The 19485-nt window shown below is 43.3% G+C and overlaps 1 protein-coding gene across 4 annotated transcripts in view; it reads left to right on the top strand.

Annotated features, from left to right (window-relative positions):
- Positions 1-19485, top strand: part of PAX3 (paired box 3) — an 82996-nt gene that overhangs the window by 51267 nt on the left and 12244 nt on the right. For 2 of the 4 annotated variants that reach the window (XM_068145479.1, XM_068145478.1), the window contains exons 5-7: positions 1284-1483; positions 12167-12332; positions 13133-13347. In XM_068145479.1, coding sequence (XP_068001580.1) covers positions 1284-1483; positions 12167-12332; positions 13133-13347 — 581 coding nt within the window. Of the gene's footprint in view, positions 1-1277; positions 1484-12166; positions 12333-13132; positions 13348-19485 lie in introns of all 4 variants that reach the window. The other 2 variants (XM_068145477.1, XM_068145476.1) reach the window with 1 other exon arrangement.

The following is a 19485-nucleotide window of genomic DNA, read 5'->3' as shown; positions in this document are numbered from 1 at the left end:
AAGGCTACTCTTTTGGCTTGTTACTGCTTATTGGAGAAAGGGAACATGGCTGGTTACTGGAAGAGGCTTTTTCTGCTGCATGGGTTCAGCCATGGCTGGGCTGTAGCTGGAGTTCACTTGATTACCAGGGGAAACAGGCAATGCTGCCAGGAACCCGCTGGCTTTGTGTATGTGCAGTCTCGCTCTCTCCACATCCATGAAACCCAGTAAGAGTTTTGTTTCTGATTTCTCTTTAACTGCAAGACTTGCTAGCCCCTTCCTGGGTCATAGGCATTCTGTATGTGGTCTGTTTCTTGCTGACTTTTACTACTGACTTGGGGCGTGGTGTGAGGATCCTTTTGACCAATACAGTCTGACTGTTTCATGGTCATGTCCTGGACTGTGGTCTGGAAGCTGAGTATCAGTACATCTGCATGTAGCTGTGCTCTGTGCTGGAAAACCTCCCAAGGCTAGGAGGAATAATGATGTAACCTTAGGTGAAGGAAGCATGCAGTCTGGGTATTCCAGCTCTGTTCAACACGTGTGCTGGAATCTCCTAGCTTTAGTAACTGGGGGAGCCAAGTCAAACTGTTGCTGTAAGCTGTTCTTACAGGACTTCTCTGTGCAGTATTGAAACCTGTATGGCCTGTTCTAAGATTGTTAGGTGGTCCTAAGACAGCCAAGTAAGCTGAAAATGAGGGGAAATGCTTAAATGTGCTGAGCTACATTAACACAAATGTGTGCAAAATACTGTTCAAAGTGTAGGACAAACAATAGGCTTGATATGAAGTAAATATTTGATTGTGTGTGAGAATTAATTCCTCAGTAGCACTCTTAAGACCTGTGTAACCACTTCCATAGATTTTAGTGATGAATTCCTAGAGAAGGTCTCATGTATATTTACTGTGTCCAGTTCTGGGCTCTCTAGGTCAGGAAAGATGGGGACCTTCTGGAGACAGTCCCATGGAAGCTACAGAGATGATAAGAAAACTGGAGTCTCTCTGACAAAGAAAGGCTGCAAGACCTGGGGCTGTTTAGCCTGGAGAATAGAAGATTGAGGGGGGATCTTCTCAATGCTTAGCAATATCTAAAGGGCAGGGTGCAAGAGGATGGGCACAATGTGACACTTAACTCTTACTGATTGTTTGCTTTTTTGTAGTTTGCCAACTCAATTCTGAGCCATGGGGAAAAGCAGCTTTTCCTTATGAGTGGGATCAATTGATGATGTCCTTAGTTTGCCTTCTTTTGTCCCTTCAACTAAAGCTAAGTTTTGTCTTTCATTTCTTTTCTTTCTGGAGCATCAGCACCTCAGTCTGATGAAGGCTCTGACATAGATTCTGAACCAGATTTACCTTTAAAAAGAAAACAGCGTCGCAGCAGGACGACCTTCACAGCAGAGCAACTGGAAGAGCTGGAAAGAGCTTTTGAGAGGACACACTACCCTGATATTTATACTAGGGAAGAACTTGCACAAAGGGCCAAGCTGACAGAGGCTCGTGTCCAGGTATGTGCTTAAAAGCTGCCTAACAAAGGGAATTTCCTTTCCTGTTAGTGTCAGGATTATATTCTTATGGGGATTCTACCCTAAGGTAGAAGGAAAATGTCAAGCTGTGTCCTTTACAGCCTTAAGATATTTTCCCATCTGTCCATGGACATTGGTTTTCCAACTTTTTAAGACCACTGCTTTTAAAAAAATATTTGTTTTCCCCAGTAAATGTTCCATAACTACTATGAATATAGCATGGAGCCTTTGGAAAAGGTCTATTCTTCCAGCTTGTTTGCTTAATGCATTAGACAGCAGGTCAGCAGTTGTGCCAGTTCATGGCTATCTAACTGATTTCCTCTGTTCTTTGGGTCTTTATGGAATTAACAGAGGAGAAGAAAAACACTTTACAAAGACAATGTGTCTACAGAGCCTTGCAAGTGAACAAGGTTACTGGTGCAGTATCTACTTCTAGGTTATCTTTTGAAGTAGACTTTATTTAAAACTTGTAATAGCTCTTTTATCCCCACTGTCACTTTAATTCAGAAGAAAAGAAACCCTCAGATGACCGCTAGGTTCTCACAGCTTCATACAGATTCGGATTGTCTAAAACACATGAACACGCTGGAGGAGTAAATCATGGATTTTATTTAGGTCGTTATTAAATCATGAACCTGGGTTTTCAGATGTTCAGAACTTGGCAATTAACAGCCAAATAATTCTGGGCTAAACTGCCCCCTGGAATTCAGGTTCAGACTAGGATTCACCGTGTCTCATGGCAAAGGAGCATGTCCTGTGAAACGTTTCACGCTGCCGGCAGAACCCTCTGCTACTCTTTCACTAGTTGACATCCAAGAGACATTTGGAAAAGCAAGCTCTGTGTAAATCAGTCTGAGTTGCAGGTGTTTATAAGCAAGTGTGCAGTCAGGTGATGATCAAAGTAGCTTGTGACCTGCCCAAGGAAGAGAAATAAGTGGTAACTTGTGATCTAACCAAGGACACAGGTGAAACTCTGGGTGTATGTTGTGACCTTTGAAGCTCAACCTGAGGCATTCAGACTCTGCAGACTGAAATGAACAATAAAAAATGTCTCCCTGATGTCATAAGACAAGCAGCATGCTGGGTTATTGAGTATCTGTCTGGAAGGGTCCAGATTTCTTCAGTTTTAACTGCTAAATGTTTTTGCAGAAGACTTCACACCACATTTCTTGTAAGTGTTTGTTATGGCTGTGAGAGAAAATCTGATGTATAGATGAATTTGTCTGGAAGGCAAACTCAGTGGTGCATGACTCCTTTCTTGGTGCGTTCACTAACTGAATTGCTTGCAGAACAGCTTCGTATAGAGACTTAGGCCAGGTAAGACCAAATTAAGCCCTGAGAATCATCCATGCACAAACATAATAAAGATAACTCCCTAGACAATTCTGTTAGCAAGATGAATGGGGTCTAGGATATGATGTTTTGGGCTATCTTAGCTTCAGCAGAAAAATATGATAAAGCGGAAAAGACCTTGTTCGTGTTTTTCTAAATCACTGACCCACCACTAGAAAATAAGCAGAACTCTCATTAACATAACAGCTGTCTTAATGTGGCTTTAACCCTGTGACTCTTTACATTCCTTGTGCCTTCCTTGGTTCCCTTGAGACACATCCTGTCTCACACCACTCCTGTGATCTACAGCCTCACGAATTCTCCAATACCTCTGACATGGACATTTTACCTAACCCAGCATGGAAGAAAGTTCCCAGTCAATCAATGATTAAAATACCAGAACAAAACCTCTCTGGATTAAAGATGAGCTGCAGCTGAAGTAACCAGCCTGTAGGCAGTTTCCTAGTGCACTCCATCTGTCTGGTACCCTTGAAGGCTGGCCGAGTCATTTAGCAGTGGATTAAGGGATACAGGATTTGCCTTATCAGCATTCAGCACCTCTCTATAGCCCCTTAAAATAGCCACCTATGATGGGCATGAAATAAAAGACGACCTGTGAAAAGACAATAACCCTGAGAGACTTGAGGCTGAGAGGGCTGGAGAGCCAGACTGATGTAGCATTCAGACTTCCTTAGTCACACTCACTATTTATATATATATATTTTTTTCCTAGCAGTATGAGAGAGAGCAGAGATAGTAAATTTTATATGGGTATATACACAAAGATCTCTGTGGCTGCTTCCTGATCAAGCTCCTTGCAGCCTGAGTCTGGCTGAGCTCAGAAAATTCTTTTTTCTCTCTGAAGCTTTAAGGTCCAATTTTGTAGAGTTGTTTTATGTTGTCTAGGAAGTTATTTAGTTGATTAAAACTGCATCCACCTTCTCTTCCCTCAGTCACTCCATGTAGTGCCTGCATTTTATGCTTTGTTGTTCCCAATCTGCTGCCCCATTGCTTCTCCTTTTCCTTCTGTTCCCTGAGGCCATCTCTGAACACCCGGGAAGGAAGAGTCTTAAACTGCTGAGCCCTCCCTCTGTTTTCTACCTTTCTCACTGTTGAAGGGTAACCAAATGCATGTTTTAAGCTGGCTGGAGACTGGGGGGAGAAAAGTAGCCTCTGGGCTGAGATCAAACTTAGAACATTTCATCCCCTAGGGGGAATTTTTTGAAAGCTGCAAGCGCTTGAAAACAGAATTTACACTGTGAATGTTATGTGGGGACAGGGAAGGCTGTTGGGAAAAGAAACATTGTTGGATGTTAGGAAGAGGTTCTATACAGAGAGAGTGATTGCCCATTGGAATGGGCTGCCCGGGGAGGTGGTGGAGTCGCCGTCATTGGAGGTTTTCAGGAGGAGACTTGATGGGGTGCTTGGTGCCATGGGTTAGTTGTTTAGGCGGGTTGGATTGGTTGATGGGTTGGACACGATGATCTTGAAGGTCTCTTCCAACCTGGTTTATTCTATGTATTTAAAACTGAAATGTAATTGCAATCCACCCCGTTGGAGAAGATGCAACAAGTATCAATGAGTTGGCTGTTTTAGCTCTTTGGGTGGGTTGGATTGGTTGAAGGGTTGGACACGATGATCTTGAAGGTCTCTTCCAACCTCGTTTGGTTTATTCTAAATAAAGGTTTATTCTAAATTGCAAATACTTCAGCACTGGGTGTAGCAAGGAGCTCAAATGTGGTTCCTCCTGCAACATCTTTCCTACTCAATGACTGTTGAGTCTTTCTCCTCTGTGTTTGAGCCTAGATGTGATAGGGAGACAGGACGGCCTCTTCCAAAAGCAGAATGTGAGATGCAGCAGGTCTTGTGGAGGTCCAATTCAGAAACATGAGTAGAGGCCCAAAGGCTGACCTTTCATTAAAAAACAAAAGGTCTCGATGCTCTGAGAATGTGAGGTTAAAGATTCAGATGCCGTGAGTAAAAATAACAACCCGGCAGTGCTTTACTGGTCCAGTTTAAAACCTCATTAAACCATCACGAAGTTGCCGTCTGGACCCTTAAGGTCTGTGGCCTATTTTTACTGACTCGATCTGAAGGCAAACTCTAAATGTGACATTTTCTCCAGTGCAGATAAAGATCAAAGCCTCTATCTGAGCTTCAGAGCCGCGCGGTTATGGTTTCGGTAACAAACAGCGCATATGGAATGATGTGGGTAGCATCTTTTCTGGCCAGTTCTTGATTCCCACATCAGGCTTATTTTTAGACCTGGATGAACTGGGTGAGCTTTGGCAGCAGCTTGAAGCCTGTTTTGAATTGTCAGTGGGAGGTGTTTGCTTCAATCTTTTGGAGGAGGGTTTGTAAATAAAGTACAGGTTTGTCCTATGGCAGGCGGAGGGCCAGGAGCCTGCCTTGGCTGATGGAAGTTGGCTGGGCAGGCAAGTCATCATGGGCTGTGTGTTGAAGGCAGGCCTGCCAAATGATTGGGAATGTGATGTGGGAGACTTGTGCGTTGAACCACGTGGAGCAGGGTGCCCCAAGCTGTATGGGATGGCAGATCCTGCTGCCAGAAGCAGCTGGCACATGGCCGTCCTGCTTAACCCCAAAAGGCGATGGGATAAATGTATTTGCACTCTTTTAGTCCATGAATAATGGTGGAAAAGCAGGGGAAGTCAGGAAGAATTCTGAAGCATGAGTTTGTCCCCTTCTGGAAAGGTTCTTCTCAGCCAAATCCAGGGTTTAAATTGATTTGCTTGAGAGCTTCCATAAAGAAAAATATTGTTTAACGAAAAAAGCATGTCTGAAAATTCAGGCAGATCACTCCAGGCTACTAGGATGGGGCTGAATGTTCCCATGTCAAACTTGTAATCAGCTTGTAAGCTTTTGTAAAAGGCTTATTACAGCCTCAGCAAATAAGAGCAGTCCCAAGAGCTCAGAAGTCTGGAATAGCCAGCAGGAAAATGATAAAGATATTTGTTTTATAAGCACTGTGCTTGTATATTGTTTTTGTTGTTTCACCATGGTACATGGAGGGTAGGAGCTGGTTTGGAGGAGATGATAGTGAGGGGAAGGTTGAGAGAAGAAATGCTGACTCCTAGGCTAGTTTTAAGGTTGGAGAGCTCTAAAGCCAAACCTCTCTTTGGTAGTCGCAGTAGCAAACATTGAAAAGCATTCACTGGGAAATCATGAGGGAGGATCTGTGCCAAAAAGTTAGAATTAACTTGCTGTCAGCTGCTCCGGTTAAGAGCAGGTTTTGAGCCTGAATGCTGAACTGCATTCAGGTTTTGAGCCTGAATGCTGAACTGCACAAACCTATGGGGAGATGGGGTTAAGGAATGTAGGATGGATTCAGGAACATTTAGGACCTTTCAGCAAACCTTTACAGTTATTCCTGATCCAGTTTGTGGAGAATTTCTCCTTTTCTTGAGGCTTTCCCTCTTGTGTCACGTATAGGATACAGACAGGGAATGCTGTGTGCATTCTTGCAGCAGATAACCCTGTAATTGCAGGGGGTGGAGGGGTGGTGTATTTTATTCCTTTTTCCCCCCTGGGGTACAGGAGAAATTCTTATGGGTAAATCAGCCAACTACAAACATATGCAAGCCCAAGACGATGTTTTTAAACGTAAAGGAAAAGAAAGGATGTGATCTGGATTCTCTTTTTCTGGTCCCTGCTGCCTAAGGGCTCGAATTAGTGGCGCTTTAGTTTATAAATGCGCAGTTCCATTCGCTTATTACTCAATACTTCTACAGCACTGTGCAGTGTTTTAAAAGCAGAACTGAGTTGAAATCCTCTCAAAGAAACCTGTGAGCGCTGAGTGCGTTGGATTGCTTTGGGAGGTGGTTGGAAGTCCTCCTTCCCTTTGACACAGCCTAGCAGGATTTTGGTCTGGTCTTTTATTTTTTTTTTCTTCTTTTTTCCATGTGTGGTGTGGTTTTATTTTTCTTTTTTTTTCCCTTTTCCTGTTTGTTTTAAAATAATTCTGGTTTCTGTAACATTGATAACTCTTTGTATCCTAACCAGCACCTCCTGGCAGACCTGCAGCTTCACAGTGTTCCAAATGGTCTCTTCTCCCAGGCAACCAGCACTAGAGCAAGAGGACACAGTCTCAGGCTGCACCAGGGGAGGTTTAGGCTGGATGGTAGGAAGAAGTTCTACAGAGAGAGAGTGACTGCCCATTGGAATGGGCTGCCCAGGGAGGTGGTGGAGTCACCATCACTGGAGGTGTTCAGGAGACTTGATGGGGTGCTTGGTTGCATGGTTTAGTTGATTAGGTGGTGTTGGATTAGTTGATAGGTTGGACACGATGATCTTGAAAGTTTCTTCCAACCTGGTCTGGTCTGGTCTGGTCTATTCTATTCTATTCTATTCTATTCTATTCTATTCTATTCTATTCTATTCTATTCTATTCTATTCTATTCTATTCTATTCTGTGCTCAGGGGAGGTTGTCCTCGGCAGCAGATGAGAATGGCTTTGGGATACTGTGAGGAAACAGGCTCATGCATGGTGTTCACAGGAGACCTTATTCCTGTGAGGCTTGAGGTACCCAGGTGGCTAAGAAGGCCAACAGCACCCTGACTTATATCAGCAATAGTGTGGCCAGCAGAACTAGAGTCAGTGATTATATTTGGCACTGCTGAGGATGTACCTCAAATCCTGGGTTCAGTTTTTGGTGCCTCACTACAAGAAGGACTTTGAGGTGCAGGAGTGAGTCTGGAGAAAGGCAATGAAGCTGGTGAGGAATCTAGAGCACAGGTCTTGTAAGGAGTGGCTGAAGGAACTAGGGATGCTGAGCCCTACAACTCACTGAAAGGAGGCTGGAGTGAGGTGAAGGTTGGTGTCTTCTTCCAAGTAACAAGCTATGGGCAAGAGGAAATGGCCTTGACTTGTAGTAGGGGAGTTTGAAGTTGGACATTAGGAAAAATTTCTTCCCTCAAAGAGTTGTCAAGCCCTGGACCAGGTTGCTCAGGGAAGTTCTGGAGTCACTGTCTCTGGAGGGATTTAAAAGCTGTGTAGATGTGGTGCTGAGGGACATGGTTTAGTGGTGCACTTGGCAGTGCTGGGTTAATGGTTAGACCTGATGATCTTAAAAGTGTCTTCTAACCAAAACAATTCTATGATGCCTCAGTGAAGCTGATTTACCACCTAGTTGTTGCTAAAAAGTTGATTTTGCTCCTTCTTCTTCCTATGGCTGATCTGTCAGTGCTCTCCATGAAGCTTGCCATACCATAGTAAGACAGGATGGAAATTCATCCTACTGCAAAATAGAGACAGGAAAAAAACCCTCCCCCTGTTTTTTCCCCTACTGTTTTGTGTTCTCTGAATGAAATCCCAGTGAGTTCAGATAGGCCTAAAAGTTGGTGTCTGCTGTTGGCCAGGTGAGAGGGTGAAAGAGAGCCTGCATAGACTGCTCTGAAGGTTGTTGAAGTAAATGCAACATCAACAGGAACAGCAGGACCCAGACATTGTGGGTGTCTTGTGAAACACAACAGCATTTCTTCTAACTGGTCGTGAAGTCAGCTCTGTCCAGGACAGTGCAGCCCAGCGCAGCCCAGCTTCATGAGTAGTTTCCTTCTTCGGACTCTCCAGTTCACAAGGCAGCCTCACAGCTTCTGGCACCCTCCAACTTCATTCCTCGATGGCACATCCACCATTGTCTCCTGTTCACAGGATGAGCAGACTTTATTTTGAAGTGTTAATTTGGGGGGAATGGAAATGTGGGGCACAGGGAGGGCGAGGCAGGTAGGTATCATGAAAAACATCATAAGGCAAAAGGGGAAAAAAGAGTCAAAGCCTGCTGTCTAACATGAGAAGTGCCATTAACAATACATCAGCCTTTTGACTTGGTGTGTTTCTGGCACTCCTGCTTGCAGTGGTCAGGACTGTGTGTAACAACAGAGCCCTGGGTTCTCCACAAAATTCACATCTTGACTGTTTTGCCCTGTTGGATCAGAGCTCTTTTTGCCTTAAAAGCACATAGAGCACTCTGTGTTTACGATCAGGCTGTGGAAATGTCAAGGGTAATTACACTCGTGGGCTCCCAAGTGAATAAATGTATCCTTTAAAGAATATCCTGTTGAGATCAATGCAGTAAGATGTTGGCGTGATCCCTTGCAAACTACTTAAAGAAAAATGATAATAAAAGACAGGATCTAATAATAGAAACTAGAGATGAGCAAAGCCCTATTAGTTCACCTCATCCATTCTACATTGGTGCAAAATGCTTTTTATACTCTATTCTTTTTGTTTTTGGCAAGTCCAGTTCCAGATGCTTGAAAAAATAATTGCTTCCCTTAAAGGGCTGTGTTTTCCACCTCATCCCCCCCCACTTTTACTCTAAATTTCATTCTCTTCAGTTCTCTGAGATGTAAATTTTGGCCAGACACTGAAGTTCAATTTTGTTTCTAAATCATCTGGGTATTACATTCCATCTTTGAAAGTGACACAGAGACTGGGGAACCAGAGCCTCCCTAAAGTGAATGTGATTTGGCTTCTGGTGTAGGCATGGGTTTTGGATGTCCCTCAGACAAGCCACATTTCCTCCATCTATGTCTGCATTGGCACATCATCATGAACAATGCTGACCTGACTCAGAGCTCCTGCATGTCACACCAGCAGATCACATGCCTTGTTTCTGCACAGCCCAGGCCAGGTTCCTGTACCCCTGAAATATTCTGCTTAAGTTAACACGGCTCCAAGCGGCACAGAGCTCTGCACAAGTTTGTTCATCACGGGGATGCGGGAGACTTGTTGATACCATTGAGTGGCTGTCCGGGATGTTTAAGACATACATGCAGTTATGGAAAAATGCAAATCTATAAAATGAGCCCAAATAAAAGCATAAAGCTTAGCATTAATGCAAATTACTTGCTACTGAATTAAAGTTTTGGTTCTGACTAATTTTAGTAAAGATCTTGGGCTTGAAGGCAAATGCTTATCTGTAGGGGAAACCAAATCTTGTTACCTCATTCTCTTTCAGTGAAATCCACTCATTAAGTGTAGTTCAGCTAGTGCTCCCAAAGCATTTGAAGATCATCAGATAACCCTCTTGACCTGAAGAAGAGAGAGTGCTATGGAGAAAGGCACAGTTAAGGACATGGGAAGGCTAATTACAACATGCTTTTGCTATTTGCTCCTCCCTCTCTGACCTCCATCATCCTCCCTAAGCACTCTTTAGCAAAGCCTCTTCCTCGCTCTTCAATGTGTCTTGCCCTTTTTCCTTCTTTTTAGTTATCTTCTAAAGATGCTGAGTGTGTGATTGGTGGAACTTGGGAGACAGGTGTAAGGAGATCATGAGAAGTAAATCAGAAATTTAGACTCAAACACCATTGAGGGAAGGGAAGGGTAAGGAGAGAGGTGGAAAAGGATTAGATGTCTACAGCATGAGAAACTAAAAATTATGTCTGAATCTAGACCCATTCTCAACTATTGCTCATTGCAGATCTCACATCTCCAGCCTGATGTCTTGTCCCTGCCAGCTGCTTTCAGAGATGGTTAGTGTGGAGGCAGAGGGAGTAAAAAAACCCAACAAAACTACCAAAAAATATGAGAGTGGGATTCCAGAGGTAGAAGAGAGACTCCATCTATCCTCCTGTCCTAAATCTTGAACCAGAGTGGGAGTGTGAAACTGAGGAGTCGATGTTTAGGCCAAAGGAGGAGGCAGCTGTGTGAACTGAGCAACTCATTCTGAAAAGAGGATGAAGCCAGATCAGACTACATGGTGACAGATGGCCCACATCAGAAACCAGATGGCCCAGTGAGTCCCACCACTCCTGCTATGGAATAGCAAGTGGAGGAGCCGCCCACGATGCAGTCCAAAATGTTGTTACACTCTCATGTTAGGCCCACTCACGGTTTGTAAGCGATGTTACATCTAGAAGTCCAGTCTGAGAGGGCTGGTTCATATTATATAGCTATTAGGAAAAGTTTCTTCCTTGAAAGGATTGTCAAGCCCTGGAACAGGCTGCCTGGGGAAGTGGTAAGTGGTGGAGTCATGATCCCTGGATGCATCTAAAAGATGTGTAGATGTGCTGAGGAACATGCTAGACTTGATCTGAAAGGTCTCTTCTAAGCAAAATGATCCTGTGATGCTATAAGCCAGTGTGGTTGCAGGAAGGGTGGCAGATCTGTGACCCAGCATGCTTTCACAAACATGTCTACATGTACCTCATCAGCCAACGTGCCTCAGTGGCTTTCAGGTCAAACTGGCTGTGCAAATGGACCTTGTAAGACTTTAATGCTCAGTTAAGGTTTTACCTAATTGATAGCATGCAGGGATGATCACCACATTGTACCATTATGAATAACCATCTGCTTGTTTACAAACCTGTGGAATCCTCCTTATCTCAAGCAGTCTCTCTGTTCTGCCGTGGTCCACCTCATGAACCTGAGTGCTGCCATCTAAAAGTTGCTCTAAAACTGCAGCAAGGCAGAGGCTGCACCCTGCTACAGCTGGCTGTCCTTCCCATCTGTGGCATGTGTAATCACTCTAATATCAATAGTAATCTATCTGTTTTTCAGCTCTTAACTATGTCTGCATCTGTGAGGTCTTGTCTATTCCTTTCTTGGAGGCAATAAGAACCATCCAAGACTTGGGAAGCTTAAAACATGAACTGAGAATGACGTGAAGGGAAGCAGATTTATGGCTGAAATGTCCTGCTAATCCTGCCCCCATCTGTTTGGTACCCTGGGAACAGATTTCAAAGTGGTTCTGAAATGCTAATCTAGCAGTGAAATCCTGCTCCGCTGTTAACGTCAAGTTTACTCAGAGATGTTTTGTACATATGTGAGTACAGGAAGACTTGCTGGGAGGGATTTGTGTGTTTTTGGATGCTGGGCTTTCAAATTAAAAGCTTAAAGCTCTGTTGGTCGTTAGGACAACGTAATATCCCAATATCTAAGTGCAAGCCGCTTCCAAGAGTGCATTAAGCAATGCCACTAACTTGCCAACAAATTAAATATGAAGGCAATAGACTCCAGAGCAAATAGCTTTGGCCAGCACTTAGCTCAAATGGAGAGATGTTTTGCCTCCCTCATTAAATCTGGTGCTTTAGGAGTAGTGATTGAGAGCTATTAACAGCACAAAAACTTGAAAGCATTAGTCAGCTTGTTACTCAGGTGAGGCTGTGCTTGAGATTTGGAATTCCTGTATCCTGTCTGAACTGTGGAAGTGTGTGCCAAGGGCTCCTTTCTTCTCTGGGAGCTGTGAGCCCAGAACTCATCTTCTCCATCTCTCATCTCAGACACTGAGTGCATTTGAAATGCAATTCCCTTATTTCTGAAGCACCTGCATTAAATGTACCAAAATCAAATGTCCTTAATTAAAATGTTTGTAGGTCTGGTTTAGTAACCGGCGTGCTAGATGGAGGAAACAGGCAGGAGCCAATCAGCTGATGGCCTTCAACCATCTGATCCCAGGAGGATTCCCACCCAGTGCCATGCCAACTTTGCCGACATACCAGCTCTCTGAGCCCTCCTATCAACCCACCTCCATACCGCAAGGTACAGTAGCCAACAGGTACTTGGGGAAATAGTGTCATTGTTGGGATTCAGGTGTTGATCCACTGTGGAAATACCTTCTTCTCTCATGTAGAGAAGGGGAGGGTGGATAAATAAGTACTCCCAACTATTTATCTGATGGTGGAAAACCAGCTCTTCAGACCATCTCATTTCACATCAGATAGCAGCAAGTGGTAGTATGCCAAAAACGTATCTTAATGTCAGAAATTCCATGAACTTTGGATTTGAAAGGGGAACCTTAAGTCTAGGCTCTGCTAGATTTTACTGTTAAAGCAAAAAAACACCTTACAGGTGAGATTTTATTAGTATTCTGTTCTTCTTGCCCTCTTCTTAACTGTTAGTGGGTGTTCCAATTAAGGGCATTTTTCTAAGCTCAAGGCTTCTCCCATCCAGTGGTAGGTTCACTGCAAACCACAGTGCAATTTCTGTTCTGTGCCCAGGAGGGGAAAGCCTGTTACCAGTCTTTTAAACAAATAAATCTTTTCCTTTGTCTTGTATATATTAAACATTACTTTTTCAATTCTGAACAATACCTGCCTGGTAAGGTTTGTCTGAAAGCTGCATGTGTCTATTGTTATGATTTCTTTAGTCTGTAAAACAAATTCCTGTCATCTTGCTGGCCAAGTAAGCATCTAGCAATATGAAAGATTTACCTTTCCACTGAACCAGTACTTAGATGCAGGTCCTGATGCAATTCTTGTCAAGTTGACCTTCACATAATGAACATATTATGCCAGGAAAAAAAGGAGCAAAACAACTCAACATGTTTCTTTTGCTTCTAGCTGTGTCTGATCCCAGCAGCACTGTCCACAGACCTCAGCCTCTTCCTCCAAGCACTGTACACCAAAGCAGTCTCCCTTCAAATCCAGAGAGCAGCTCTGCCTATTGCCTCCCCAGCAGCAGGCATGGATTTTCCAGCTATACAGACAGCTTTGTGCCTCCGTCCGGGCCCTCGAATCCCATGAACCCTGCCATTGGCAATGGCCTTTCACCTCAGGTCAGTCCTGTGTTTTCAGACAGAGGATTTGCTGTATACCAGAACCAAAGAGTCTATTCCCTCAGGCCACTGTATAATGAATTGCCAAATTTAAACCATAATGTATTCTTTATACAAGCCACATGATTTCAGTTTGCTAGCTTCCTTCTTTTCTTATTTTTTTTCCCTCCTCCTGGCTGAATCAAGAGCCACAGCTTATATCTAATTTCAAGTGATTTATAATGTAATCATACAGGCTTCATATTTATATTCAGATGTTAAGCGCTTGTAATGTCCTACTCTTCTCCTGAAGATCTGGGCCTAGGTATGGAAAGTAAATGGTATAGTCTTCTGTGAATAAAATCTTTTTAAGGTACCTTCACCAAGGTCTTACAGAGTGGACCAGGAAAATAACAGGCAAGTGGTACGAGAAGGGTTCCAACACCGAGCAGTGTGCATTGAGAAGGGCTGTAATCGAGTTATAAATACATAAATTAGGAGTAATACCACTCTCTGGCAATGGAGGACTGCATGAACACTGTAATTGTTTTTCTAATTTGCATGAGCTCCTTTTAGGAAATCATGTTAATAAATTGCCTTGATAATTGCGTGTCAAAAGGTTGGTTACATTTTCCTACACGCGGCATCTGTCTGAAGCTGACGTTATTAGTTAAAGCTTGAAGAGATGGAGAGTTATTTTATTAGTCTGGGCTTTGCCCAGGTGCTTGGGAAGAGCTGTCCACTGAATTCTGAGAAGGCACAAAGAGGATGCAATCTATAATTACAATCAGGAATCTCTTCAGGGCTGAAAGTGAGAGTTTGAACAGCTTTATCTGCTTTCTCCCCTTTTTTCCTCTCAGTGGTTAGAAAAACAGAGGGAAGCTCGGAATGACACAAATGAAAAGTGAAAAGACAATTATACTCAATTACACACTAATCACTGACTATCACCACTGCCTAAGCAGGGAGAGGGCATTCTAATAGGCAGAAAATGAGATTTTAATGGCACAAAGGGTGGCCAAAATAACGACTCGGATATCTTTGCCTCCTTCGTTCTCTTCAACTTGTGGTTTGCATCTCGGGAGTACAGTTCCTGGTTCCTGTGCAACGGTGATAACTCTGTGCAGCTGAAAAGTTCAAAGGCACCGGAGTTGAAAAGAATGAATAACAAAGGCAATGAAATAAACATTTTTGCCCAAAGGCAAAAGTTCATAAACCTTTTTTTGTAACAGTAAATGTAATTAAGTTTCACAGATTCCTATAGGAGAGAGAGTGGGGTACAAAACTTTACGGCTTGAAATCCCAAGGAAAAGAAAATACATACCAACAGGAAAACAAACGGATGTATTTCCAACAAGACTTGAATGGGTTTGGTTCAAAAGAACTCGATGAGTTCTGAATGCAATCTCCCCACAAAAGCCATGACATTATGGTGGGGGCTTCAGTTATTTATTTATTAATGGCCACTTTTCGTAGCGTGCGAAGCTTTGTGTCGGAAATATCTTTCTGGGGTTCAGTGTTAGTCCATCAGAAGCAGTTGTTAGCGTCAGTCTAAATGTTTGTTGGTTCTGGTGGTGGAAAATGTGATTTTAAAGTTCTTTTTTTCCCTAGTTTTTATTTTTTTTTTCCCCTTGCCCCTTCACAAAGCTTTTATTGTCTGTGACACAGAAGCGGAGCACAACAGCAAAGAAATCTTGTGATGTCTGGGCGAAGTGGGACAGCAAAGTGAGGCCAGATTTCTTCGCCTCCCCAAAGTCTTGCTGATTTGAGGTTTGATATAATCAGGAGGAGACCCTAGAGCAGATTAAGTGAGTTTAATCAGTTACTGGGCTACTTTACACCCAGCCCTGAAGCTTCAGTTGTTCTGGGCTTTTTAACTTAGATTTCTGAAACCTTGTTCTACCCCAGTGCTTAGAGCTCCTGACTGTCCTGCAGCTCTACCAACAGGTTTAGGAGGATATTGATCATTCAGGAGCAGACATCATGCCTTCATCACTGAATGTATGCAGGAGATTGCTTATATTCAGTTAGGTTTTGAACAGCTTCTTGACGACCGAGTGATTACCTTCACTGGCTGGTAAAGATCTTTCCATCAAACAAAGAGAAAACTCAGCCCTATATTCATGCAGTACTACCCACAGCTCCTCTAAAACAGTTTTAGGGTCTAACTAATGACTTAGAGATTTGTATAAAATAGGAATGTGTATGAAGTGGCATTATCTATGCCAGTGATGTGGCCTCAGGTAGCTATTGTACATGTAGCAAACTGTGGGGCTGTAGCAGAACGGTGAATGTCTTTATTCCCAAACCAGCCCTGGATGTTGGTCATGAACGTTGTGACATTTCTGTGCGTGACTTGAAGGGGCATACTCTTGTCACACTCCCCCAGATCTCTGCCTGCAGGTGCTGAGGTAGTGGTGGCTGGTAAGTCAGGATTTCATGGAGCTAGAAAAACAGGAGTTTTCCTGCTGAGTGGGCATGTTGCAGTGCCTTGCCTGTGTGTGTGGAATTTAGATGAGGAAGAAAGAGGGTCTTTTTACTAGCCAGTGGGACCACAATAAATCTGGGTGTGTGAGCAATTAACATAATGTTTCCAGCCATCCATGTCTCTGTTGCAGGCTCTGGACACTGTGTGGAGCTGAATTTACGGTGACTTAAGCAGGAGAGGAGGGCTTTGTCTGAAGCCCAAATAATCTTTTGTGATTAAAAAAAAAATTGTTCAGAATGTGAAGAACAAAAGCTAATATTAAAGCTCACCAGATCATATTCTTGACAGACTTAAAAATCCCTTTTAGCCTTTACCTTCAATTTATTCCAAGTGAGGGTCTGACATGCAGACAGGATGTTTCCTTTCTAACTTCGTTCTTGAATATCGTGGGAAAATACATTGTGTAAGGCAAGCACTGGGTGAAGGCAGAGGACAAGCAGAGATGGTTAGGGTGCTGTAATTTAAGTTTTGTTGTGTTAGCTTTCAATTTGGAAGTTAGAGAGGACTGTATGCCTTGGCTTTAGGAAGCAGAGCGCTCCCTAGCATTCCTAGCTTGCAGGCTGGGTAACAAATACTGCTGCTCTTTAAAAGAATAAGAATAGAACAAGTCCCACCTCATTGATATTTAGCACTTTGAACACCAAGACAACTACTGAAGATTTCCAGACAACTGATTATTCTCTTTGTCCATCTGATTTACTTGTTGCTAGCTGGCTGTGGTGAGAGAATCTCTGCCATGCAGCCCTGTGAAGGGCTGGTCTTTGCAGCACTAAGCAGAGAAATGGTAGCCAATGGTGGCCTTGTTTGTATTTGATGAAAGAGTAACTCAACTGCAAGCACACCATCTCTGCTAGAGCTCCTTAAATATGTCAGAAAGGACATTATTAGTGTGTAATATATGTAAATTGCATATTTTTGTGTTTTCTATGCCTATTATGCAGCCTCATGGCTTTTATGCATACATTTATAGGCAATATTGTATTTCCTTTTCAAATTAGGCTTCAGTTGCTCAGTATATATTCTTCTGACAAATGTTTGGTAACTCAGGATTATTAGGGGGTAGAGTATCTCTGTGTTAATGTGTGTAGGGAATTTAACTGTGCTTCTGACCTGGCACATCCGTTTGTGATCCTGGCGTTAATGGTCATCAGCGGTTCTTTGATGTGAAGCAGAAGAGTGGCTGCAAACCCACTTTTCTAGCAACTGCAAGTGTGTGTTCTTACAAGAAAGCAGATTGTTTTTAACTCACAGTATCAATATTTTGAACTGCTTCATTTAAGATAAGGAAAAAGGCTTTTCCGCTCTACATGGGCATCGCCTGACCTTGCCATGTGCTTTTTGTTAGTGCAGAGCAGCACGCTGCCCCACACCAGGCAGTTCAGGCTGTTTGCTGGGTTGGAAGTGTGCTATGTTGGGCTCTTGGTGGATTCACTTGTTGCTGCCCATGAGGCCACTTGCTTCCTGTATTTAACCTGTAGGATACCCGGGCATAAATAGTATGAGAGTGTTATGTTTGTACTGGAAAAAGAACAGATGTGTGTAATCTGTCTCCTGCTGCACATAATTTATTTTTTTAACTCCATGCCCTCTAGAAAACTTCTCAGCTCTACTTTTTCCTCTTCCTTGTCATCTTCCCCCATAATTGAGTCAAAGCAGTAGCTTTCAAGGTTGCAGCTTCAAAACGGGAAGCGGATTAAATGCCGAGTGGGTTGTGTAGAAGATCATAACAGGCTTTAACAAAGTCTGCCCTTCTTATGCCATTACCTGGAGCTCAGGAGGAATCTTGATAAGAAAATTCCAATCTTTTCCGTGAACAGTAGTAGAGATGCAAGCTGTTTCAAGGTTTCTTTCTTCTTCTGTCAAAACATTTCACTGCCTGAGTTTAAGTGTTATCCCGTAACTCTTTGCTGGGAGAGATCTTGGGCAATTGGCTTCTCTTAAGTCTCTGACAGCACTTGGTTTTCATTAACCTGGAGTATGGAGCTGATGGCAGCTGTCAAATCAGTTAGATAAGTTCATATTGTCTTGTTGACACTGATTTTAAAGGAAACACAGGAACCACTTGCTAAAATCTTGCATTCCCTCATCAAATGGGACAGGAGAGGAAAGAGAAGCAACTTATAATTTATTATACTTTTTCCTGTACCTTATTTCCACATAAGCCCACAGAAACATCCCATTTGGAACCCAGTCCCACACCAGTGAGGAGCTCATGATCTCTGTCACACTGAACTTGGCTTTGAAAGCTCTTTGATTGTGATCCAGGAACATGAGTGAGAGGTCAGAGATTCCTTGGTGAGGAATAAAGTTAGTTCACATAGTGTTATTGACACAGACACAAGTTTTTCTTATCTATTTATTTATTTGTTTGTTTGTTTTGTCTGGTTTTGGGATCCAAATGTTATAATCTTTATGGTGCCAGAATGATAACATTTATTATTTGTTTGTTTTTTTTAAATACTGTGGTATTTTAAATATTATTATGCATAGGTAGCACAACATCTAAAATAGATTAATGCAACAAGAATAATAAGTAGATGGTCATACCTTTGGAATGTTCCCCATAACTTCTCTCTCTGGCTCTTCTTCCCCATCCATCCCTGCCATACCTGGAAAGGTTGGAGCAGGTGAGTGAGGCTACAGCCATAAAACCCCAGATATCCTCTTAATAAACTTTAGAATAAACTTTAGAATAAACCAAACCAGGTTGGAAGAGACCTTCAAGATCATCGTGTCCAACCCATCAACCAATCCAACCCACCCAAACAGCTAACCCATGGCACCAAGCACCCCATCAAGTCTCCTTCTGAACACCTTCAATGACGGCGACTCCACCACCTCCCCGGGCAACCCATTCCAATGGGCAATCACTCTTTCTGTATAGAACTTCTTCCTAACATCCAACCTGAACCTCCCCTGGCACAGCCTGAGACTGTGTCCTCTTGTTCTGGTACTGGGTGCCTGGGAGAAGAGACCATCATCAGCCTGTCTACAACCTCCCTTCAGGTAGTTGTAGAGAGTGATAAGGTCACCCCTGAGTCTCCTCTTCTCCAGGCTGAGCAACCCCAGCTCCCTCAGCCTCTCCTCATAGGGCTTGTGTTCCAAACCCCTCACCAACTTTGTTGCTCTTCTCTGGATTCGTTCCAGCAAGTCAACCTCCTTCCTAAACTGAGGGGCCCAGAACTGGACACAGTACTCGAGGTGTGGCCTAACCAGTGCAGTGTACAGGGGCAGAATGACCTCCCTGCCCCTGCTGGCCACACTGTTCTTGATGCAGGGCAGGATGCCATTGGCCCTCTTAGCTGCCTGGGCACACTGCAGGCTCATGTTCATCCTACCATCAACCAGCACCCCCAGGTCCCTCTCAGAATGCTCAGAAAACTTACATGGCGATACAAAAAGCTGTGAACTTCTCTGGAAACAGAAGCCAATTGTGTGTAACATCAGGAGAATAAATGTTTAGAAAATAGAATGAAAAAAAAACCCCAAACAGATACCTTAATCAGAAAAATCTAAGAGTTAAATAATAGAATTGTCTAGGCTGGAAAAGAACTTTAAGATCATCGAGTCCAACCATTAACCCAACACAAGCAAGTCCGCCACTAAACTGTGTCCCTCAGCACCACATCTACATGGCTGTTAAGTCCTTCCAGGGATGATGGTTCAGCCAC

Source organism: Melanerpes formicivorus, unplaced genomic scaffold (assembly GCF_026170545.1).
Source record: "Melanerpes formicivorus ecotype bairdi unplaced genomic scaffold, bMelFor1.0.p_v2 SCAF_12, whole genome shotgun sequence".
Lineage (NCBI taxonomy): Eukaryota > Metazoa > Chordata > Aves > Piciformes > Picidae > Melanerpes > Melanerpes formicivorus.
The sequence above is the reverse complement of the archived record's forward strand: the minus strand, read 5'-3'. Positions and strand labels throughout refer to the sequence as shown.